The sequence below is a fragment of the Schistocerca serialis genome, chromosome 7 (assembly GCF_023864345.2).
Source record: "Schistocerca serialis cubense isolate TAMUIC-IGC-003099 chromosome 7, iqSchSeri2.2, whole genome shotgun sequence".
NCBI lineage: Eukaryota > Metazoa > Arthropoda > Insecta > Orthoptera > Acrididae > Schistocerca > Schistocerca serialis.
The window spans coordinates 249,563,418-249,582,498 of record NC_064644.1 but is presented as its reverse complement, the minus strand read 5'-3'; the positions used below and the strand labels follow the sequence as shown (position 1 = coordinate 249,582,498).

Here is a 19,081-nt window from a genome sequence, read left to right as displayed (position 1 = left end):
TTGTGGGTGTTGTTTGTTTTTCCTGAGTCGATACTGGCCTTGGATGTTTGTTAACAGGCTAACTTAAACTGTGTGACCCGATGGTGTTTCCTGAGCCGGAGAGATAACGTATTTCTTTTAAGTTGTGGCCAGACGGCTCCGTCGTACCTAGATTGTTGGTTTTTAGCCGACCTCTCTGCCGAAAGTCTTCGAACACCAGATAAGTACCTTTCTCTTGTAATACGGCCGGGTGCCGGTTTCGAGATACCTTCAGCCATTGCAGATGTCATCATTATTTCATTTTATTGGCGTAGGAGGTGCCTGCGTCTCAAAATTCATAGTTGGTCAATCTATATAATCGACTTTGGCAGCCTATTTTTCTTTCGCCATCGTAGTAGAGTCAGTATCTTGCAGTGACGCGGGAATACTGTTTGGCTGGTTGTTGTTGCTTTCATGTAATTGACCTTGCTGTATTAATATTTCGTTTGCCGGTCTATACCCAACGAAAAGGGCCTTTGAAGGTTGCTCCTCTAGTTATGACCTTTCTTGTCCTTCCTATTCGGTGTAGTTTTGTGCTCCTTGCGCGTAAGCCTTCTGGCGCACCCCTTGTGAGGAGGCAATTCATACTCTCGGTTACTTTACTGAATCAGTTATTCATGAAGGCCTACCTGTATTCTGTTTGGTAGTTTTAGTTAACTGAAACTGTCATTATTGGAGACCCGCCTGTTTTGCGTTTGGTAATTTTGCTTAACTGAAGCTGTTGTCACCGAAGGCCTGCCTGTTCTCTAGTTGGTAATTTTACCTAACTGAAGGTGTTGTCACTGAAGGCGTGCCTGTTTTCCATTTGGTAATTTTACCTAACTGAAGCTGCTATTAAAGAAGGTATTCCTGTTCCCTATTTGGTAATTTTACTTAACGGCAGCTGGTATTAAAGAAGGCCTGCTTTTTTCTGTTTGGTAATTTCAGGCCTGACTGTTCTCTGTTTGGTAATCTTACTTAACTAAAGCTGTTATCATTGAAGGCCTGCCTGTTTTCTATCTGCTAATTTTACTTAACTCAAGCTGTCATTAAAGAGGCCCTACCTGTTTCCTAGTTGGTATTTAAGGTGGATCAATAGGATAAAAAACCTTATTGTTCTGATACAGCGTTAGTAGCGTCCTGCTTGACACGGCCAAGTCGCTTAAATATCTGGGCGTAACGTTGCAAAGCGATACGAGGTGGAATGAGCATGTAAAAACAGTGTTAGGGAAGGTAAGTGGGCCGGCCGCGGTGGTCTAGCGGTTCTAGGCGCTCAGTCCGGAACAGCGCGACTGCTACGGTCGCAGGTTCGAATCCTGCCTCGGGCATGGATGTGTGTGATGTCCTTAGGTTAGTTAGGTTTAAGTAGTTCTAAGTTCTAGGGGACTGATGACCACAGATGTTAAGTCCCATAGTGCTCAGAGCCATTTGAACCATTTTTGAAGGTAAGTGGTCGGCTTCAGTTTATTGGAAGAATTTTGGGAAAGAGTAGTTCGCTTGTAAAGGTGACCGGTGTGATCTATTCTTGAGTACTGCTCGAGTATTTGGGATCCACATCAGGTCGGATTGTAGGAAGACATCGAAGCAATTCAAAGGCGGGCTGCTAGATCTGCCAGCAGCAGTTTCGTACAAGACGTAGAGGTTACGGAGATGCTTCGGGAATTCCTGGAGGGCAGGCGACGTTATTTTCGACGAACATTATTGAGAAAATTTAGATAACCGGAATTTGAAGCTGACTGCCGTATGATTCTACTGACGCCAACATACACTACGCGTGAAGACGATGAGTACGAACTACGAGATATTAGAGCTCATACTGAGGCATACAGATAGTCATTTTTCCCTCTCTCTGCCTGCGAGTGGAACAGGAAATGAAATGAAGGAATGCAGAAGAAGCTGTAAGAGACGAAATAGTGTAAGTAGCAAGGAACAAAAAGGTAAAAAGGCAAGGCCTAGTAGAAATCCTAGGATGTAACAGGTAATATTAGATTTAATTTATGAATGTAGCAAACATAGAAATGCAGCAAATGAAGACGGCTGAAGGGAATCCAAAGTCTTAAGAATGAGACTGATAGGAATATTAAAAATGACTAAGCTTGAGTGGCTACAATAGAAGCGAATGGATATAGAAGATTATACCAATAGGGGAAAGATAGATAGTGCCTTAGGAATATTCAAGAGACATTTTGTGAAAATAAAAGCAGCTGTTTGAGCATCAAAAGCTCAGATGCAAAACCTGTACTGAACAAAGAAAGGATAGCTGGAAGTTGGGAGTATATAGAAGGACTATACAAGCGAAATGTACTTGGAGACAGTACTGGAGAAGAGGATACAGATTAAGATGAGACAGGAGATATGATACTGCGGAAAGAATTTCACAACGCGCTGAAAGACACAAGTCGAAACAAGGCCCCTGGAATAGACAGCATTCCATCGGAACCACTGGTTCCTTGGGAATGCCAGCCATGACAAAACTCTTCCACCTCCACAGGCGAAATTAGCACAGACTTAAAGCAGAGTGTAATAATTCCAGTTCCAAGAAAAGCAAGTGCTGACAGGTGTGGGTATTTGCGAACTCTAAGTTATGCTTTGCAAAATTCTAACTCGAAGCAATAGTGACCCTACGATTTCACTTGGAAGATAGGTTAAGTAAAGGCAAATATATGTTTATAGCTTTTAAAGATTTTGAGAAAACTTCTGAAAATGCCGGTTGGAATGGAATGCACTTTTGCAATTCTGAAGGCAGTGGGTAAAACACAGGGAGCGAAATGTTATGTACAAATTGTAAACAAACGACACGGATGTTGTAAGAGTCTTGCGAGGAGTGCAGGCGAAGGGGCATGAAAGGGAAGCGGTTGTTGATAGAGAGTGAGACAGGGTTGTAGCCTGTCCCTGGTGTTATTTAAGTTGTAGAATGAGCAAGCAGTAGAGGAAGTCACAGAGAAAATTTGGAAAAGGAATTTAACTTCAGGGAGAAGAAATAAAAATGTTGAGAATGGATAAATGCTCATTTAGTGAAAAAAACTGGACCAACACCAAATTCCAGCTAGGGTTTTCTACTCACTAGACAGACGTGCTACCACTGCTCCACCCTGTCACTGCATCTAGAATAGCTGTTTGGATTACCCTAGCGCACACCCCTAGCATCCCACCCTAACAAAAACTACAAGTCATGTCTATATCCATCTTGATGTTCGCACTCTTAACTCGTATCCGTATTTTCGGGGCTCACCAACAATGGAATAGCACCTTAGCTGTTCCAGTGTTGGAGAGCGTCTGCATCACTGATACGGGTTAAGAAGGGAAATATCAGGTTCGGTTGAAACGCGAATTGAAGTTTGCATTGGGGAGAGGTTCACTAGAGTAAATTGTGCTTATATGTTAGGTACAGTACCAGGGTAGCGTAGTGGTTAGCGCATCTGCCCTTTTGAGCAAGAAACCTGGGTCTTAATCACAGATTTGGTAAAAATTTTTATCCATTGGATCGATCTGTGTTCATTATCGTAGATAGAGATCTCCACCTACATCTACATTTACGTGATTACTCTGCTATACAATAAAGTGCCTGGAGAGGGTTCAATGAACCATCTTCATGCTGTTTCTCTACCGTTCCAATCTCGAACGGCGCGCGGGAAAAACGAACACTTAAATTTTTCTGTGCGAGCCCTGATTTCTCTTATTTTATCGTGATGATCATTTCTCCCTTTGTAGGTGCGTGCCAACAGAATCTTTTCGCAATCGGAGGAGAAAACTGGTGACTGAAATTTGATGAGAAGATCCCGTCGCAACGAAAAACGCCCTTGTTTTAATGATTGTCACTCCAATTCACGTATCATGTCTGTGACACTATCTCCCCTCTTTCGCGATAATACAGAACGAGCTGCCCTTCTTTGTACTTTTTCGATGTCATATGTCAGTGCCACCTGATGCGGATCCCACACCGCACAGCAATACTCCAGAATAGGGCGGACAAGCGTAGTGTAAGCAGTCTCTTTGGTTGACCTGTTGCACCTTCTAAGTGTTCTGCCAATGAATCGCTGTCTTTGGTTTGCTCTACCCACAATATTATCTATGTGATCGTTCCAATTTAGGTTATTTGTAATTGTAATCCCTAAGGATTTAGTTGAATTTACAGCCCTCATATTTGTGTGACTTATCTCGTAATCGAATTTGAGCTGATTTCTTTTAGTACTCATGTGAACAACTTCGCACTTTTCTTTATTCAGGGTCAATTACCATTTTTCGCACCATACATATACCTTATCTAACTCATTCTGCAACTCGTTTCGATCATCTGATGACTTTACAAGACGGTAAATGACAGCATCATCTGCAAACAATCTGAGACGGCTACTCAGATTTTCTCCTATGTCGTTAATATAGATCAGGAACAACAGAGGGCCTATAACACTTCCTTGGGTCTTTAATGTCAATGGAACATATTTCACGAGATTAAAAGTGTTGAGGTTTGCCGATGATAATTTAATTCCGTCAGAGGCAGCAAAGGACTTCGAGAAGCAGTTTCAAAGAATGGACAGTGTCTCGTTAGGAGAACATGAGATGAACACCATCAAATGCAAAAAAAAGGGTAATGGAATATAGTCGAAATAAATCAGGCAAAGCTGAGGGAATTAGATAAGAAACGGGACACTGAGTTTTGCTATTTCTACATAGAAATAACTGATGGTGGCAGTGGTAGAGAGGACAAAAAATGTTGACTAGTTATGGCAAGGAAAGCGCTGCTGAAGAGTACAAATCTACTAACATAGAGTATAAACTGAAGTCTTAGAAAGTCTTTTCTGAACATATTTGCCATGGCATGTAGCCTTGTGTGGATGAGAGACGTGTATAATAAACAGTTCAAACAGGAAGAGAATAGAAGCTTTTGGACTGTGATGCTGCAGAACAGTACTGAAGATCAGATGGGTAGATAGGTAACCAATAAGGTGGTAATGATCACACCCTCTGAGACATCAAGGGATCATCCAATTTATTATGTGGTGTTAGTGTGAAGGGTAAAAAATTGTAGACGGAGAGCATGTAACATAATGCTTCCCGAACGACCGATTTCTCTGTTTTGTCTGTAATTATCTGGGGGGAATGTGTGGGACATGAGTAATGATGGTATCAAATAAACTGCCTTATTTCCAGTCGAACGTCTCCAATAAAAGCAGTAGCATATCTGCTAGGAATCGTATGCACTTGTAGTTATTCAGAGTTCCTGCAATAAAACAAGGATTAATAATACAGTTCTTGAAAAATCCGCACCGTATATTGACAGGCCAAGGTGGTTGTTTACCGACTTCTCTCAGCCAACGTGGATCTTCATCTACATCTACATCTACATCTACATCCATACTCCGCAAGCCACCTGACGGTGTATGGAGGACGGTACTTTGAGTACCTCTATCGGTTCTCCCTTCTATTCCAGTCTCGTATTGTTCGTGGGAAGAAAGATTGTCGGTATGCCTCTGTGTGGGCTCTAATCTCTCTGCTTTTATCCACATGGTCTCTTCGCAAGATATACGGTGAAGGTGTGTTCTCGAAACTTCAACAAAAGCACGTACCGAGCTACTGAGCGTCATTCCTGCAGAGTCTTCTACTGGAGTTTATCTATCATCTCCGTAACGATTTCGCGATTACTAAATGATCCTGTAACGGAGAGCGCTGCTCTCCGTTGGATCTTCTCTATCTCTTCTATCAACCCTATCTGGTACAGATCCCACACCGCTGAGCAGTATTCAAGTGGTGGGCAAACAAGTGTACTGTAATCTACTTCCTTTGTTTCCGGATTGCATTTCCTTAGGATTTTTCCAATGAATCTCAGTTTGGCATCTGGTTCATCGAATATCAACTTTGTATGATCATTCTATTTTAAATCACTCCCAATGCCTGCTCTCAGATAATTTATGGAATTAACTGCTTCCAGTTGCTGACCTGCTACATTGTAGATAAATGATAAAGGATCTTTCTTTCTATGTATTCGCAGCACATTACACTTGTCTACATTGAGATTCAATTGCCATTCCCTTCACCATGCGTCAATTCGTTGCAGAGACTCATGCATTTCAGTGCAATTTTCCATTGTTACAACCTCTCGAAGTACTACAGCATCATCCGCAAAAAGCCTCTGTGAACTTCTGATGTTATCCACAAGGTCATTTATGTATATTGTGAATAGCAACGGTCCTACGACACTCCCCTGCGGCACATCTGAAATCACTCTTACTTCGAACGACGTCTCTCCATTGAGAAGGACATGCTGCCTTCTATTATCTAGGAACTCTTTAATGCAATCACACAATTAGTCCATATGCTCTTACTTTGCTCATTAAACGACTGTAGGAAACTGTATCAAACGCCTTGCGGAAGTCAAGAAACACGGCATCTACCTGGGAACCCGTGTCTATGGCCTTCTCGGGCGAGATGGGTTTCACACGATCGTCATTTTCGAAAACCATACTGATTTCTACAGAGTAGATTTCTAGTCTCCAGAAAAGTCATTATACTCGAACATAATACGTGTTCCAAAATTCTACAACTGATCGACGTTAGAATATAGGTCTATATTTCTGCACATCTGTTCGACATCCCTTCTTGAAAACGGGGATGACCTGTGCCCTTTTCCAATCCTTTGGAAAGCTATGCTCTTCCAGAGAGCTACGGTACACCGCTGGAAGAAGGGGGAGGGGGGCAAGTTCCATCGCGTACTCTGTGTAAAATCGAACTGGTATCCCATCATGTCCAGCGGCCGTTCCTCTTTTGAACGATTTTAATTGTTTTTCTATCCCTCTGTCATCTATTTCGATATCTACCATTTTGTCATCTGTGCGACAATCTAGAGAAGGAACTACAGTGCAGTCTTCGTCTGTGAAACAGCTTTGGAAAAATACATTTAGTATTTCGGCTTTTAGTCTGTCATCCTCTGTTTGAGTACCATTTTGGTCACAGAGTGTGTGGACATTTTGTTTTGATCCACCTCCCGCTTTGAGGTAAGACCAAAATTTCTTAGGATTTTCTGCCTAGTCAGTACATAGAACTTTACTTTCGAATTCATTGAACACCTCTCGCATAGTCCTCCTCACACTACATTTCGCTTCGAATAATTTTTGTTTGTCTTCAAGGCTTTGGCTATGTTTATGTTTTCTGTGAAGTTCCCTTTGCTTCCGCAGCAATTTTCTAACTCGGTTCTTGTACCACGATGGTTCTTTTCCATCTCTCACGATCTTGCTTGGCACATACTCATGTAATGCATATTTTACGATGGTTTTGAACTTTGTCCACCGAGCCGTCAAGTACTCTGAAATCTGCTTTTTGTCACTTTTGCTAAACAGAAAAATCTTCCTACCTTTTTTAATATTTCTATTTATGGCTAAAATCATCGATGCAGTAACTGCCTTATTATCGCTGATTCATTGTTCTGCATTAACTGTTTCAAATAGGTCGGGTCTGTTTGTCACCAGAAGGTCTAATATGTTATCGCCACGAGTCGGTTCTCTGTTTAACTGCTCAAGGTAGTTTTCAGATAACGCACTTAAAAAAATTTCACTGGATTCTTTGTCCCTTCTACTCGTTATAAACGTTTGAGTCTCCCAGTCCTTATCTGTTAAATTAAAATGTTCACCCAGAACTATAACATGGACGGGAAGTCTACTCGAAATATTTTCCAAATTTTCATTCAGGTGCTCTGCCACAACACCTGCTAAGCCCGGGGGCCTATAGAGACATCCAGTTACCATGTTTGAGCCTGTTTTAACCGTGACTTCCACCCAAATTATTTCACATTTCGGATCTCCGTCAATTTCCTTCGATACTATTGCACTTCTTATCGCTATAAACACCCCTCTCCCTTCACTGCCCAGCCTGTCTCTGCGGTATACATTCCAATCTCAGTTTAGAATTTCATTACTGTTTACATCTGGTTTCAGCCAACTTTCTGTCCCTATTACTATGTGGGCATTGTGACCGTTTATTAGTGAGAGCAGTTCTGGGACCTTTCTATATACACGCCTGCAGTTTACTATTACCACATTAATATTGTTGCGTTTTGCCTACTAATACCTTGTCGCGTCTCAGGAGGCGTCTTGTCGGGCCTAGGGAGGGAATTCTCTAACCTATAAAACCCACATGTGCACTCCACACGTACTCCGCTACCTTTGCAGCCGCTTCCTGCGTGTAGTGCACTTCTGACCTATTCAGGGGGACCCTACATTTCCCCACCCGATAGCGGAGGTCGAGAAATTTACACCCCAGATCTCCACAGAATCGTCTAAGCCTCTGTTTTACGCCTTCCACTCGACTCCAAACCAGAGGACCGCTATCGGTTCTGGGAACGATACTACAAATAGTTAGCTCAGATTCCACCCCGCGAGTGAGTCTTTCCGCCTTCAACAACTCCGCCAACCACCTGTATGAACTGAGGATGACCTCTGAACCCAGACGGCAAGGGTCATTGGTACCGACATGAGCAACAATTTGCAGTCGGGTGCACCCAGTTCTCCCTATCGCCGCCGGCAGAGCCTCCTCCACATCTCTAATGAGACCCCCGGCAAGCAGACACAGTGCACCCTGGCCTTCTTGCTCGATCTTTTCGCTATTTCCCTAGGGGACTCCATCACCCGCCTAACATTGGAGCTCCCAATCACTAATAAACTCCTCCCCCCGTGTGCCTGCTCGGACCTTGCTGAAGGAGCGGCCATATGTCCACTCACAGGCAGAGCGGGCGATGCCACGTGGCCAGCCTCCACATTGACCCTCCGCCTAGTGCGACGCGAACACCGCTGAACCCACCACTCCCCTTGGGGAGAGGGTAGCCCAACGGCGCCCGGTACCCGCAAAGATGTCTCGACAGCAGGGACAGTGCGTGAAGCATGTAACACCTGGGGTGTACCATGCGACGCACCAGACTCCCCACTGCCACTACACTCCGAAGCAACAGCCTGAAGACGGCTGACCGTGGCCATCAGCACGTTCAGCTGTTCGCGAACAGTGGCCAGCTCCTGCTGCGCCCGTATCCAGTAGTCACACATCCTATCCATCCTAATAAATCAGCAATTTACTGTAGAGAGTTAATCAACTTTTAACTAGACTGCTAATTCACTAAAGACAGCTGATAGCTAAATAAACTGTAGTTAGTAGACACTTCTTGTTGAAAACAATGAAAACAAGCACTACCTGTCTCTAGACTGTATTTAGAACAAACACTTACATTACTGGCACTACAATTGACTAAAGGGACTCTCTCTGACTGTATTCAAAGCAAACACGAAATCTATGGAACACTATTAGTAGTACACGGAAATTAAAGCTTCCTAAAAGTAAAAACACACGGAAATAGAAGTGACAAGTAAGAAAAACACAGTTAATACTTCAATTTACGTAGCTCGCTGTACAGCAGATGTGAAGCAGACGGCAGTTACGACGACACTGGCACTAGTCAACTGAGGATTATTGCATATAGTGCAGAATGATTTGTCCGTGGTTTGTAAGTGATACTTTACCTGTAACTAAACTTTTGCTGGAAGCGGCGTATCACTTTACAGTTTTCGTAGCAATAATTCGGAGAGTTGGAAGTAATTTTCGAAATCTTCAGCTTACGACATCCGTTTTAGAATCTGACAAGGAAACTCTGACTGTTTAAGTTATAAATTAAAATAAATATTTATGTCGGTCACTTTCAGTTTCTTCCGCGACGCGTCTTGAGGGATGACAACCTCATATACAGGTGAAACAGTTGATACAAATAGAGTGTAACATGATTCTGGAGATCAAATTAGCTGGCCATTTCGGAATTGCTCCTGGAAGAGACCGACAGCCAAATGCGCCATAAATTGTGGAAGAAGTTATTATTCCCATGTATGAGAATGCTGAACAGTAATGCGGCGGCAGAAGCTGAGCATAGCGAGGGATGTAAACAACATCCCAAAAATGGTTCAAATGGCTCTGAGCACTATGGGACTTAACATCTATGGTCATCAGTCCCCTGGAACTTAGAACTACTTAAACCTAACTAACCTAAGGACATCACACAACACCCAGTCATCACGAGGCAGAGAAAATCCCTGACCCCGCCGGGAATCGAACTCGGGAACCCGGGCGTGGGAAGCGAGAAAAACAACATCCCACCTGAGATGTTTCAAGCAGCAGTAGAGCAGTCTCCAGTGTGGTTCCAGCCTGTTGTGTGTCTAAACGGTCGTCATATTAAGCAAGAGTTAGAAATGGTAAGAAAGTAACAAATGTTAGCCTCCGACGTGAAAATCAAAATGTCTTTCTTTCGATGGTTTTTTCTTAGTTTCCCTTCCATATGTCCTTATATATGTTTCCACAATGTTTCATTGTCCTACGATCAGTCGTATTTCATGGCGGCCCTCTCAAGTAGCGAAAGTTTAATGATAACCATTCTGGAGGTCATTTTAGTTACACATTTGTATCTCTGAATAGCACACAACTTGAAAAAAAAATCTACCGGTGTATGTGTGTGTGTGTGTGTGTGTGTGTGTGTGTGTGTGTGTGTATGTGTGTGTGTGCGAGCTCGCTTACAGCTTTAGAATTTTGTCATATGAGCATAGCCTTATTAAGAAACTTATATAGACTGATATTTATTTGTTAGTGAATCGATTGTAATGCGTTCATTGGATTCAAGTTCACGTAATTTCAGGCACTAAAGAGGCGATAGCAGCAAAAGTTATTGTATATTATCCACTATGCTTAAGACGCCATCAAAAAGTTCATTGCCACTGATCCATCTTCGTAGTTAGGTATGTTACGCGTATAGTATTCTCTTTTATTCATAAAAAAATTTCAAGGCTTCAAAAAGATCCACTTTGTTGCCTTTGTTTAGTATACGCAGTATCATTAGATTACTCCCTACAGTTTCTAAAGAATTTCCAGTGTATTTAAGATGGGCAGGTAATATAGATTTATGGCAGATTTATAGGAGGTGTTGTAGCCAAATTTGGTTGCATGTTCTCTAACTGTAGTATAGACGTTTCGTTATTTCTGACCCACATAATGTGTCTGTGTTTCTGGTGTGGCGTCTAGACATTTCTACTGGATAAGAATATCCACAGGCCCATGGGGTGACTGAGTGGTGTGGTGTCTCTTAGTTTTCACACAGTATTACTCCTTCTATGCACTGTAACAGGATACAATTTTGTAACTTTTCAGGCACTTTCTGTTGGCTTCATGCAAACATCCTGAAGCGGTGCACGTGCTCTTCAGTTGGCATTTCACTCACAAACTGTTGTGAGCCCATGTTAGGATGTTCTATGTGGATTATGAATTATTTTAAAACCTACGTCTTTCATGGAAACTACGTCCCGATAATTCATGTCATTTCAAAACCTACTCGCATAATTGCTGGAACTGTTTTCTGGGCTAAATAGACAAATATTCTCATGCTGTCTGCATACAGCTCCATTTCGCGAAGACACAATAAACATGATAAGAACTGTATTTCCAAGTATCGGTACTGAAGGATCACTAATCTATAGGACAACAGAAATACGTAACTCACACTTTGTAGTGACTTAGAAAACCTTATACTCACTATTTTTCTCACGTCATAAATTTTGAGCGCAGTTTTTTGCTAACTGCTCCGTTCCTATCTTTTGCTTATATTTTCTTCTATAGATAACTACTACACTCACCACCCTCATTTTCGTCTAACCCCACTATTTTTCTGCTTATTGCTCCTTCCAGCTCCAAGATAACTACTCTGTAGTAGATGACTCACCAACCTGTTCCTTCTTCTCGTAAGGAGTTAATATGGCTTCTTTTCTCCACTATTAATTTTTGTACTTCTTGATTTGATACCTTATTTTTACTACATTTCAGAGAGTTTCTTGTTCTTCCGATTCCCATAGTACATACTCCACTTCCATACAATGCCACGCTCCGAACGTACGCGTTGAGGATATTAATTTTTGGAACCAGCTGAGTTCTTTTATTGAAGAAGCTTTCTTTGACTGTATCAAAATACTTTTGCTGTCGTGTTTGCTTCAGTCATCCTGCATAATATTGCTTCTTGGAGGAGAGAATACGTTAAATTTTTACCCAAATGTATCCTTCCAAATTTTGCTGTTCACCTTCGTCATTTCTTTGTTCATCCTTCAGCCAATCTATGCTAAGAAACCTATTCATTCCCTTCAACAAGCGCTCTGTTTTACTCCATGCCAGAAAAACATTCGAAAAGCAAAATGTCTTTAGCAGATTGTGTCATTTATGACCACAGGCGCCGCAGCCAGCAGCCAACTGGTCTGGAACGCGGGATGCGCTGACATACGGCTCGGAGTGCCCCCAGGAAGGTGTTGGCTCTGAGGACTGCCTATACGTCAACGTGTACGTACCTTTGGTGAACGACAGCTCTCCACTGGCAGTAATGGTCAACATCTACGGTGGGGCATACACGGTGGGCTCATCTACAAATAGGGCGCCCGACTACTTCATGGACAAGAGGGTGCTGCTGGTCACTTTTAATTACCGCGTTGGTTCCATTGGTGAGTACCTCAGTGGCAATGGTGGCTCCAGCCCTAGAAACAAAATCGAACAGTTCATGTCTCCAGAAAAGACGCCTATTTAACGACTTCTCCGCTGACACTTAAGGAGATAGAATGATGGTCATAATTCCAGTCATGAATAATAACAGATGCTTAAGTGGCATGGAGTTTGCATACCCCTCAACTTTTTCTGCGCTCCTTAATATCAGTGGCTGAGGTTTACAGGGATATGTGCCTATACCCTACAATATGTTATTCCGTACGTGTGACATGAGCCAAAACATTATAACAATTGCCAACAATGAGAGTGGATAACTTCTTCTGGTGTTGCAACTGAATGACAAGGTAAGGTAATCTACATTACATTAATACTTGTTACATGGGCCATGAATACGATATTTCGTAATGAACGTGTCAGTTTAACTTAAGGTTTCTTTACAGGACATAATTAATTTTTCTTTTTTTTTATGCAATTGATACTTCATACCTAAAAATTCGTCTATTGAGTAGGTATTGTCAGGGAAAATTTTTTTTCATTTTTTAAAAATATAATGCTGTGTGGTAAATGATGAAAGATATCTGAGGCAACATAATTGACCCCTACATATGTTGAAGTCAGATTTAAGCAAGAATAATGGCGATCATCCTTTCTTCTAGATTTTCAGCTATGCAATTTGTTATTATTCTTTAATTGTGGTGGATTATTAATAACAGATTTCATAAGCGAATGTACGTACTGTTGAGGTACTGTGAATAACCCTAGTTCTCTAAGTAAACATCTGCAAGATGATCTTGAGTGGGCTCCAACTATTATTCTGATTACATATTTTTGTGCAATGAATACTTGTTCTCTTAATGATGAATTACCCAAGAATATGATGTCTCACGAAAACAGTGAATGAAATTAGGCATACTAGGCTAATTTCCTGATTTGCTTATCACCAAAATTTGCAGTAATCATAATACCATAAGTAGCTGAATTCAAACGTTTCAGCCGTCCATCATTGTGGTTCTTCCAATTCAGTTTTCCATCAGAGCACACAGACAGAAATTTTGGATATTCTGCCTGAGCAACCGACTTCTATTCAAAGTCTATATTTATCAATGGTGGTATGCCATTTTCTGTTCACAGCTGAATATACTATGTTTTCTCAAAATGATGTGAGGGTTCATTTGCTGTGATATTTTTAATAATTTTCTAGAAGACATTATTTTTAATTTCCTCTTCAGTCCCCGTTTTTTGGTGTGGTTACTAACTTGTATTATCGGCAGAAAGAGCAAGCTATGCATCGTTGAGAATATAGGGTGGCAGTGGTGACAGTTCAGTCCATCAGTGTATCGGGTTTCACTAGTCATGGCGTGCACCTCAGTAAGTATGGAAAGGGGAGGCTGGCAAAGCTTGTAGGTGACAGTGTAGTGGGTGGTGGTGGGTTCAGTCAGGTAAAATTCCTGTAGTAGTTGGTCTTTAGAGCTGCACCTTTTTAGGCTGAAGTCAGCTGATAGGTATACCTACATAAAGGAAGTCCCTCTAACTAAGGAATCACCTTCAGAGGACGTCATCTTTCCAAGTAGAGAAGGAATTAGTATATTTTTTCAAAATATAAGAGGTATTAGAGATGAAGTTTGTGAACTGCTTATAGATGTTGACTCTCAAATTATTGGTGTATCGAAGCACCACTTAAATAATTCGACAATCCAGAGGCTTCCTTTACCAGGATACAGATTATCTGACTGTGTTTAAAGGAGTTCCTTGCGGAGTGGGGGAGTGGCCATGTACGTAGAAAACAGTATTCCGTTTGATTCCATAGACTTAAGATGGCACCGCGCTGAAAAAATATTAAAATCGTATGGTCAGTTGAGAAGGAATCGTCTGGTCAGCAGCACAAGGTCGACGATTTAAAGTCAGTCCATATTAAAAATATTTCTGTTACTGATAAATCAAATATATTTACAGTATTTAACAACCATTTTCTGAGCATTGCTGGTGATTTAAATAAAAACTTAGTCTACAGGGAATCATATAACTCTCTTGGCAAATGCCTTTCCGAGATTGATGTCTGATATACTCTTTTGTGATAGAGACAAGGGGGAAATTGAGTCAATAATTAAATCACTGATTATTAAGGACTATCATGGATATGATTCAGTACTTAGCATAATATTACAGTACTGTGCTGCACATATTAGCCCTGTAATTACCCATATTTGTAATTTTTCCTTTAGGAAAGGTCAGTTTCCTGAACGAATAAAGAACTCAGTAGTAAAGCCGCTTTATAAAATGGGAGAAGGGGATAAAGTAGACAATTTTAGACCTATTTTTATACCATCATTGTTTGCTAAAGTTATTGGAAAGGCTGTATAAGTAAGGACAATTGATCATTTTATATCACATAATTCACTATCAAATGTACAGGTCGGCTTTAGAAGTAGTTTCACAACTGAACATGCTGTATTCTCTTTTCACTGTGAGAACGCTTGGAACATTTCTTGAATTAGCTACGACATTTGATTGTCTTGATAACACAATATTGCCCCAGAAGTTGAACCATTACGAAATATGGGGATTAGCTCACAATTGGTTCATCCCTACTTTAACAACAGACAGCAAAAGGTCATAATTCATAGTGCTTAAAATAGCTGTTATGTGGAGTGTGAGTGGTGTATGGTCGACTTTGGGGTGCCCTAGGGATCAGTACTGGGATCACTCCTGTTTCTCAATTATATAAATGATTTGCCCTCTAGTATTATGGGTAACTTTAAAATATTTCTGCTCGCTGATGACACTAGCTTGGTAGTAAAGGAAGATTTGTATGCAACATTGGCTCGGTTTCAAGTACTGCAGTTCATGACATAAGTTGATGGCTTGTAGAAAATTGACTAACGCTAAATCACAGTAAGACTCGGTTTTTCAGATTCTAATACAACAAAACAATTCAACAAAACCTGACATTTTAATTTCACAGAATGGACATCTCATTAATGAAACTGAACATTTCAAATTTCTAGGTGTTAAGATAGATATCAAACTGTAGTGGAAAGCCCACGTCCAGAATCTTGCTCTAAGACTTAATGCTGCCATTTTTACTATTCAAATGGTATCTGAAATAAGTGGTCATTCGACAAAAAAATCAGTCTTATTTGCTTATTTTCATTCACTTATGTCGTATGGAATTATATTGTGGGGTACTCCTCCCATTCTGAAAGAATATTTTTTGGTCAGAAAGAGGCAGTTCAGGCAATAAGTGGTGCAAGTTCGCGAACCTCTTATCGAAGCCTCTTTATTAGTCTGGTTATGTTGACATTGGTTTCTCATTACACATATCCTTTACTGTCATTTCCCAAGAGTAAGCAGCTTTCACTCAGTTAATACTCGGCAGACGTTTGGATCGGACTTCCCTAATTCTTGTGCCGAAAGGCCGCGCGGGATTAGCCGAGCGGTCTGGGGCGCTGCAGTCATGGACTGTGCGGCTGATCCCAGTGGAGGTTCGAGTCCTCTCTCGGGCATGGGTGTGTGTTTGTCCTTAGGATAATTTAGGTTAAGTAGTGTGTACGCTTAGGGACTGATGACCTTAGCAGTTAAGTCCCATAGGATTTCACACACACTTGTGCAGAAAGGTGTGCAGCATACTGCTGCATCCATTTTCAATAAGCTACCTCAAAAATTCAAAAATCTTAGTAGTAATCAGCGCGCTTTCAAATCGAAACTTAAGACTTTTCTCATGGATCACTCCTTCTATTGTTTGAGGAGTTGCTTGAAAATTGAAGCCGATTCTTACATTATATTGTTGTTGCGTTTACTTTTTTTGAGTTCATAAAGATTTTATTTTTACATGTTATTATTTTTATGTTGTAATTTCATGATACGTTTGGTGACCTTGGAGATATGCGCCTCAATTTTGGTCCTACGAAATTTGACATGGACAAATGTTGTTAAAAATGTTTTGCTCCGTCATCTCTATTTTTTTTGTTTTTTTTTTACTTTTTGCAGTAGGAGAATGAAATTTTTTGTGAACATACTTGGAACATTTTGCTGTAAGTTGGTGTACAAAAGTATTTTCTTTCATTTACGAGTGGCCCATAATGGACCGTGACGTGGATGTCAGGTTGCGACAACAGTAGTGCTGGAGGTCCTCTTCAAGACTGGCGATGACTCTGCCACATCGATTCACAGGAAGTTGCTCCCTGTTTATGGGATGGACACAGTGAATCGCAGCAGTATCCAGCGGTGGTTTCAGAAATTTAAGGAAGGCGATTTTTCTCTACTGGACAATTCACGATGTGGTAGACCATCCACAACAGTGAGTGATGTAAATAAGAAGACCACTGATCAAATCATCCAGAATAAGACATGTGTGACGACACGACATCTTGCTGAAATGCCTCGTGATACCATACTACCCAATGACAAATGAGTCATTTCAGCAAGCTGTCGTTTCCTCACATATATGTCACTTTGGATAATTTGGTCAATGGTCCCATTACTCACATCACTCACTACCAAGTGAGGTGGCGCAGTGGTTAGCAAACTGGAATCGCATTCGGGAGGACAACGGTTCAATCCCGCGTCCGGCCATCCTGATTTAGGTTTTCCATGATTTCCCTAAATCACTCCAAGCAAATGTCAGGATGGTTTCTTTCAAAGGGCACGGCCGACTTCCTTCCCTGTCCTTCCCTAATCCGATGAGACCGATGACCTCGCTGTCTGGTCTCCTCCCCCACAATCACAACAACAACAACACTCACTGCCGTCGATGGTCTGCTGCATCGTGGATGGTCCAGTAGAGAGAAATCACCTTCTTTAAACCTCTGCAACCACCGCTGGATACTGCTGCGATCCACTGTGTCCCCCCATAAACAGGGAGCAACTTCCTGTGAATGTGGCAGAGTCATCGCCGGTCTTGAAGAAGAACTCCATCACCGACTGTCGTTCAACCTGACATCTCCTTCACGGTCCATCATGGCTTTTTTTTTTTTGGTCATCAGTCTACTGACTGGTTTGATGCGGCCCGCCACGAATTCCTTTCCTGTGCTAACCCCTTCATCTCAGAGTAGCACTTGCAACCTACGTCCTCAATTATTTGCTTGACGTATTCCAATCTCTGTCTTCCTCTACAGTTTGTGCCCTCTACAGCTCCCTCTAGTACCATAGAAGTCATTCCCTCATGTCTTAGCAGATATCCTATCATCCTGTCCCTTCTCCTTATCAGTGTTTTCCACATATTCCTTTCCTCTCCGATTCTGCGTAGAACCTCCTCATTCCTTACCTTATCAGTCCACCTAATTTTCAACATTCGTCTATAGCACCACATCTCAAATGCTTCGATTCTCTTCTGTTCCGGTTTTCCCACAGACCATGTTTCACTACCATACAATGCTGTACTCCAGACGTACATCCTCAGAAATTTCTTCCTCAAATTAAGGCCGGTATTTGATATTAGTAGACTTCTCTTGGCCAGAAATGCCTTTCTTGCCATAGCGAGTCTGCTTTTGATGTCCCCCTTGCTCCGTTCGTCATTGGTTATTTTACTGCCAAGGTAGCAGAATTCCTTAACTTCATTGACTTCGTGACCATCAATCCTAATGTTAAGTTCCTCGCTGTTCTCATTTCTACTACTTCTCATTACCTTCGTCTTTCTCCGATTTACTCTCAAACCATACTGTGTACTCATTAGACTATTCATTACGTTCAGCAGATCATTTAATTCTTCTTCACTTTCAATCAGGATAGCAATGTCATCAGCGAACCGTTCACTGATATCCTTTCACCTTGTATTTTAATTCCACTCCTGAACCTTTCTTTTATTTCCATCATTGCTTCCTCGATGTACAGATTGAAGAGTAGGGGCGAAAGGCTACAGCCTTGTCTTACACCCTTCTTAATATGAGCACTTCGTTCTTGATCGCCCACTCTTATTATTCCCTCTTGGTTGTTGTACATATTGTATATGACCCGTCTCTCCCTATAGCTTACCCGCTACTTTTTTCACAATCTCGAACAGCTTCCACCATTTTATATTGTCGAACGCTTTTTCCAGGTCGACAAATCCTATGAAAGTGTCTTGATTTTTCTTTAGCCTTGCTTCCATTATTAGCCGCAACGTCAGAATTGCCTCTCTCGTCCCTTTACTTTTCCTAAAGCCAAACTGATCGTCACCTAGCGCATTCTCAATTTTATTTTCGATTCTTCTGTATATTATTCTTGTAAGCAGCCTCGATGCATGAGCTGTTAAGCTGATTGTTCGATAATTCTCGCACTTGTCAGCTCTTGCCGTCTTCGGAATTGTGTGGATGATGCTTTTCCGAAAGTCAGATGGTATATCGCCAGACTCGTATATTCTACACACCAACGTGAATAGTCGTTTTGTTGCCACTTCCCCCAATGATTTTAGAAATTCTGATGGAATGTTATCTATCCCTTCCGCCTTATTTGACCGTAACTCCTCCAAAGCTCTTTTAAATTCCGATTCTAATACTGGATCCCCTATCTCTTCTAAATCGACTCCTGTTTCTTCTTCTATCACGTCAGACAAATCTTCACCCTCATAGAGGCTTTCAGTGTATTCTTTCCACCTATCTGCTCTCTCCTC

At 41.5% G+C, this 19,081-nt stretch overlaps 1 protein-coding gene across 1 annotated transcript in view; it reads left to right on the top strand.

Moving 5' to 3' along the window:
• Positions 1 to 19,081, top strand: part of LOC126412998 (esterase B1-like) — a 96,651-nt gene that overhangs the window by 19,136 nt on the left and 58,434 nt on the right. The window contains exon 3 of the mRNA XM_050082891.1: positions 12,230 to 12,494. Coding sequence (XP_049938848.1) covers positions 12,230 to 12,494 — 265 coding nt within the window. The remainder of the gene's footprint in view (positions 1 to 12,229; positions 12,495 to 19,081) is intronic.